At 47.2% G+C, this 6,908-nt stretch overlaps 1 protein-coding gene across 1 annotated transcript in view; it reads right to left on the bottom strand.

Annotated features, from left to right (window-relative positions):
* The window catches only part of RCBTB1 (regulator of chromosome condensation (RCC1) and BTB (POZ) domain containing protein 1), a 27,320-nt gene that overhangs the window by 16,891 nt on the left and 3,521 nt on the right, over nucleotides 1-6,908 (bottom strand). Inside the window, exons 2-3 of the mRNA XM_015418304.1 lie at nucleotides 5,959-6,145; nucleotides 2,389-2,539 (exon numbers count right to left, since the gene is read on the bottom strand). Of these exons, the coding sequence (XP_015273790.1) occupies nucleotides 2,389-2,539; nucleotides 5,959-6,102 (295 nt within the window). The 5' untranslated portion in view covers nucleotides 6,103-6,145. The remainder of the gene's footprint in view (nucleotides 1-2,388; nucleotides 2,540-5,958; nucleotides 6,146-6,908) is intronic.

Genomic DNA, 6,908 nt, shown 5'->3' with positions numbered 1-6,908 from the left:
TGGTGTGTTTATTTTGAGTCTTCCACGAAACTCTTTAACAATAGGTATATACCACATACCTTCAACAGTGACCGCTGTTCCATGCCCAGAAGAGGACAAAAAACCTCCAGGATTTTTTGGTGAAAAATTGCTTCCTGACCTCAAAGTGTCGATCAGCATTTCCCTGGGCGTGTAAGAAAGGGCCTCAGGAAGTTCTTCCTAATGTTTAGCCCGATTTTAATTTCAACCCATTGGTTCTGGTTACTACCATTGATGCAGCTGAAGACACAGATTCCCAATTCCAAAAACCCCCAACAACAACCAAAAACAGAACCAGGCAAAAAGCAGAAGAGGAAATTTCAAAATATTAAAGAAAAACCAGCCAAATGAACTATTTTTATCATGTGCTGTTATTCTGTTTAACCAGCACCATACGTCAGATTCTAATCAGGAGGACAAGAATACCACAGACCACCTGAGTGAACGGGTATATACTGACTGGAAGACAATGCAGCTAGTCCACGATCAAGGCAATCTTCCCTTCCTTCAAGCTGGAGAGAACTGCCAAACGTAGCACCCTTAATCTGCACTCCACACTTAGAGCAACTAGTTAAGACAGACCAAGTTTCTAAAGCCAACTCCATACGCCAGTAGAAGCAAGATGATTAAAGGGTGGCTTATTTTCATGCAGCCAGTAGCCAGCTTTCCCCACCACAGGACAAGAACTACCTGCATATACTTTCAAACATTCACAGGCCGGATATCGCGGGGGGTGGGGGGAGGCGTGGCTAATTGCCCCAGTGCAGTTTGATCCGCGATTACGGGTCCTTCCCTCGGCGCCGGCGGGTAAACGAGGGACCGGAGGGGAATGCAGCACGCCGGCACGATCACACCACGGGAATCTGGAGGCAGCTCGTGGCAAACGTTTACTAGTACTTTAGAGGTACTACTTTTTTAACGCGCATTTTCGGCGGTAAGCAACGGATGTGCTCCACTTCCCAGATGTTGGGGTGTGATCGCGCCTGGATAATCCGCCCACCATCCGTGCCTCTCCCGCGGCAACTTTGCCGTGTGACCGGGGCCACTATGCATTAAGTATTCCGAGTATGGTTTCAGTCACCGTTGGACAAGAAGGAAACAGCATCTGCTCTTTTTTTTTCTCCTAATTTTTTTTAATGCCCCCCGAAGGGGATTTTTTTAATTGCATTTTCTATAAACTACAAACTACAATGAAAAAATGGGAAAGGAACATCTACACCTAAGGAGAAAGGAAAGAAAACCACTAATAACTAAAACCTCAAGAATAGGAGATCATTACATCAGCTTATATAAGTGTTAGTCTAAAATGCTAGTATTACATTGAACATAGTCGATTAAGCTAAATTATTCATCTTTTTAACCATTTTTTTAACTGTTTAAAGACAACCCCAAGAGCATCATTTATAACAAATACTTTAAGGCACCATTCAGAGTTCTTCAGCCTTCACTTTGCTTTGTCTTTTCTGATTCTCAATTGGTATTCTCGTTTGGGGGCAGCCGTCCCAGCATCTGCTCTTTGATATGAAACTCCACTCCATGAGGGCAGGACAAGAAAGTGGGTGAGTTCGCACAACACCCCCCCACACCCAGGCTCTGCAGAAAGAACTTAGAGTGGGGTCCCCAACAAGGTGCCCGCGGGTGCCATGGTACCAGCGACGCCTTTCCCGGCACCCAGTAAGCATTTTAGAAAGTGGACAGGGCCAGGTAGGTTCTTCCCCAGCAACACTTCTGACTGGCTGTTGGAGATCTCATTCATTGTGCAGGCTTGAGAGCCAGCGTGGTGTAGCAGTTAAGAGCAGTGGACTCTAATCTGGAGAACCGGGTTCTGATTCCCTATTCTTCCACATGAAGCCAGCTGTGTGACCTTGGACCAGTCACAGTTCTCTCAGAGCTCTCTCAGATCCACCTACCTCGCAGTGTTTCTGTTGTGGGGAGAGGAAGGGAAGGCGATCGTAAGCCCCTCTGAGACTCCTTCAGGTAGTGAAAAGTGGGGGTATGAAAAACAACTCTTCTTCTTTTAAAACCATAATTCTGGCAGCAGCTGCTACCACAGCCCAAGGAGCTTCGCTGTGTGACTGAAGGTAAACTGTGGCAGCCATTTTGTGGCTGGCTCCACCTTCTGTGGCAGCCATTTTGTGGCTGCACACACCATGCTGTGTCAGAAGTCCAAAGGTGCCTGCAGGCTCAAAAAGGCTGCCATTCATATACTAAGCATAAATCTGGATCAGGGAACTTGGAACTGCCTGGCACAAGAATGTTACTGAGAGCATGATTTTTCACCACAAAATCAGCCAAGGAGAATCATTCTCCGATCACACTGACTGGAAACCATTCATAACAGTATTTCTCAAGAGCAAAAAGCCTTCTTACCTTCTGTACTAAGTATCACATGGGGTCCGCTCCCATAACTGAGACTCCGAATCTTCTTTCCACACAGAACTTCAAGTTTCTTTGGGACAATGGTGCTTTGGTTATCTCCAGTCCCCAGACAATTACTACAGTTTAGTCCAAAGACAAATACCTAGGAAAAAAGACCAAGCGGCCCACATTTTAATACGTGCACTTGACTGGCTTCGTGACTGAAAGAGGGATAAACAGGGTGGGTTTTTTTGTTTTTTTAAAGTTCAATTCGCTTTATTTTTACATTTCAGTTCTATTGTTTCAGTGTGGATTGGGCCCCATTTGTATTTAGCAGGTTTTTAATGCTGAATCCAGATGCTTCACTGGCTTGTCTCCGACTGAAACCTATAAACTTTGGAAATACCTGGAGATTTTGGGGATGGAGCCTGAGGAGGGAGGGTTTGGTGAGGGACCTCTGTAGCAGGGGTGTCGAACTCATTGTTATGAGGGCTGGCTCTGACATAAATGAGACCTTGTTGGGCCAGGTCATGTGTGTCATAAAATGTAATGCCAGGTAGCGAAGATATAAACGTTATAAAGGACACAAACACAAAGAATTTTTTAAACTTAAAATAAAAACATGTGTGATGGAATTAAAGGTTAGTGGACAGTGGCAGGTAAATAAAGAAGCTGCTGAGTCACATGACTGAGAAGGGAGGGGTTTTGGCTAGGAATTGTCAGTGAGTGACAGATAACTGTGGACAACTGACAGTTGGGAGCTGACAGTTGGTAGAGAGTTGGAAGAGAAGTTAGCAGAGAGCGGTCAACTAACTGGATAGCTCTGAGGTGGAACAAAACCTCTATGGCTCTGTGGAAACAGCCTGATATCAGTTTGAGTCGAAAACTGTGGCTGAATAAAACTCTGCACTGATACCCTCTAAAGGAAAGAGGAGAGTGAACAGAGAGTGAACAGTATAAGACTTCAGTGGTTACAAACACCAGATACATTGCTCCAAAGGATCACAAAGAATTTTTAAAACTTAAAATAAAAACATGTGTGGCGGACACAGCCAGAGTCACACCCTGGAGAACCCTGCAGCTCCGAGCTCCGTCCAGGCAATCCCAAGACCCGACGACCTTTTTTATTTTTTTTAAAAATATTTTTGTGTGTGCATGCGTGTGCATCTGTGTTTTTGCATGCTTGCCTGGAAGTCATGGTGACTTCTGGTGACCACTACTGGGGGCTTGGACATTTTTCAAAGAGATGGCTTGATATTATCTGCCTCTGGTATTCCTTGGAGGCTGCCCTTCCAAGTACTTTGCCAGGGTTGGCCCTGCTTAGCTTCCGAGATCGGGCTTGCCTGCGCTATTCGGTCAGGACTGCAACTTGTAAGTTTTAATGAGTCAAAGGCTCCACAAAGATCTCTCTTCTTACATGAATCGTCTGGGAAAGGGGGTGGGGAGAGAAAAGAGCATTAAGAGAGCCAGCTGGGTGTCGTGGTTAAGTGCGCGGACTAATCTGGGAGAACCGGGTTTGATTCCCCACTCTTCCCCTTGCAGCTGCTGGATGACCTTGGGCAAGCCGTAGTTCTGTCAGAGCTGTTCTCTCAAGGACAGTTCTGGAAAGAGCTCTCTCAGCCCCACCTACCTCACAGGGTGCCTGTTGTGGGGAGGGGAAGGGAAAGGAGTTTGTAAGCTGCTCTGAGACTCCAAGTGAAGGGCGGGATATAAATCCAATCTCTTCTCTTCTTCATCAACCAAAACTTTAACTTGTGGGAAGCAACATGCAAGGTAAGAGGAAGGCGTATCATTAGGAAGAGTCACTGGGGCGGGCAGAACCTAGGCTTAGCCTATCCACACGCAGGAGAAACTCTTCCAACGAGATGGCTTCCATTACAGCAAGGCCCTCGAAATTCAAAGGGCCTTTTGAACATCCTACTAAAAATAACTGGGGCTTTCCCTTTTGAGTCAGCCAGTCAGCTCATGCAGTTTTAGAGCACTTCCAGGAGGAAAGTGGGGGAGTCCACCACAAATCCAGGCGCTCCATAACAGCAGCGGCCAAGCCAGATGCGACCCTGCATGTCTCTTCCCCCCTCGCCCCACCAAAGATGACTCAGCTGTGCACTGCCACCTACAGAGAACAGCTGGCCGCTCACTAATGCTACGAGAGCCATGGATGACAATGTATAGCGTACTGCACAAACGTCTCCTTCTTTAATTAGTGAGGCTGAGCAGCTGTGCTGCGACTCATTTGTAAGGCCTCACTGCAGAGCCAGTGGCCTTTGTCAGCTGGGAGTGTCGTCCCAGCATTTATAGGTTCTTGTAATTCTCAGAAGTGGATTATAGCAAAACTTTACTGCAATCCTGCGGTAGGAGGATTAGCCACCAGAAATCTGTGGCCCTGGCGGCCACGGGTTCCCATCAGGACACGCAGAAGGGACAGGAGACGAGGAGGAAAAGAAGGGAAAGATGCCACACATCCAGCTATGTGGTTGCAGGAGGTGAAGGCAGTCATCACTCAAGGGCACACAGCACAAACTTTGCATGCCGAATATCCTGGTCTCTGAAATCTACACAAAGCTCTCATGCAACAGAACCACTGCTACCTCAAGTGGGCAATATGGAGTTAGATTCAGGTCCCATGATCTAGTTCAGTATAAAGGCAGCATCCAACTATGGAGATCCTCACTACATCGTCTCACTTTTGATATACACAGATGTTCACTGTTGTCATGATCTGGGCTGCGCCACCAGAGGCCTACTAGGCCCAGGGAGCCTGGCTAGCAGTAGGTGAGGCTGGGCCTACAACTCCCAGAAGCCCCTAAGTGGTTTTGGAGCCAAAATTGACCAAGAGGAAAAGAGGAGGGCTTGGAATAAAAGATCTGGAGCAGCAGGAAAAGTTGTTCTTTTTCCCAGAGGGCAGAGCCAGAAGGAAGGCTGCTGCAGGAAAGAAACCCTCATCCTGAGGGAAGGGTGAGTAGTCTAAGGCCACTGCAGATGGTGAGCTAGGGACAGTATATTTAGACGCGTTAGGGCGTTTGATTTCTTTTCTTTTCACACACTTACTGTTATTATTCTGCACCTTGTTGTTTGACCTCCTATAAAATAAACCTTTTCCTTGTTGTACTCTGCCTGGTCCTCACGCCTATTATTCTGCCAAAAGGGAGGTCTGAAGGTCTTGGGAGGGTGGCTCTGGGCCTTCTCAAGGGAACCTGAATCCAGAGTGGTGGCAGCATCAGGTGACACTCCACCTGAGCCATGACAACTGTAATCACTGCATCTGGCACCCACGAGACTACCTTTTCACAGCGAATGCAACTCTATACTGTGCACTCCACTGGCTTGACAGCGACAAAGGAAGCCGTAGTCCAAAAGGTGTGGATAAGTCAATAAGTACACCTCAGGCTCTCTACATGTCCAATTTTCAAGAATTCGTTTGATGCCACTCGTAACCAATGAAACTGTTCTTCCTTGTGTTCCATCTGAACATAGGCAATTCATCTGGATTCTTGTGCTTAGTGGACTGGATAGGCAAACAAAACCTTACGTCATTTCAACCGGACAACTCAAAACACGCTCATGCGGCTTCTCCGATCTTACCTCGTCATTGTGGGTTATGTATATCGCTTCATTGGCAGAGGTTCCAAACACACATGCTTTTCGGATCGTGGCTATTTCCTGAGGCGAAAGCAGTGTAAATATTGGCCACTTCCCTACATCCACCATGGCTCTGCTGCATTTCATGCCACATCTATGGCGTTTCAACAGCCGTACAACAGAAACTCAGCTGGAAGAAAGGAAGGCATGTTTAGATTATGGATAAATCACATCCCGCCTTTTAGGGATCAATAACAGATTCCTACGTTATGACATTCAGGCACTGCTACACTATACAAACAGTGAGAAACATGTCTGACATCCAGATGTTACACTCAGGACGCCACAGAGCTATGCACTCTTGTGGCACTACACATTATCTGGAACTAATTCCTGCACAGCCATGCAGACAAGAAGAGTTGGTTTTTATACCCCGCTATTCACTACCCGAAGGAGTCTCAGAACAGCTTACAATTGCCTTTCCCTTCCCTTCCCCACAACAGACGTCTTGTGAGGTAGGTGGGGCTGAGAGAGCTCTGAGAGAACTGCTCTTGAGAGAACACCTCTGAGAGAACTGTGACGGACCCAAGGCCACCCAGCTGGCTGCATGTGGAGGAGTGGAAAATCAAAACTGGTTCTCCAGATCAGAGTCTGCCGCTCTTAACCACTACACCAAACTTGGGGGGGGGGGACATGGATATAAATAAAGGCAATAAATATGATCGGGGGCAGCAGATGGCCTCCCAACTCCCTCGCCTGTGCCACCCCCGCTCCTAGGACAGTGAGAACGCAGCAGCCTATTTTCAAGCACAACCCAAGCATGCTCACTTCCCAGTTTCTGCAGGGAGCAGCCAAGAGCCACGGCCACGGTTGAGTCCAGAAGAGCCAAAGAACGGTAAGTGGCTTCCACAGCATTTCTATGAAGACTGAATGCCAGTTGCCTTCTCTCTTTC

The sequence above is a fragment of the Gekko japonicus genome, unplaced genomic scaffold (assembly GCF_001447785.1).
Source record: "Gekko japonicus isolate JY-2015 unplaced genomic scaffold, Gekko_japonicus_V1.1 scaffold5598, whole genome shotgun sequence".
NCBI lineage: Eukaryota > Metazoa > Chordata > Lepidosauria > Squamata > Gekkonidae > Gekko > Gekko japonicus.
This window is presented reverse-complemented; position numbering and strand designations above follow the sequence as displayed.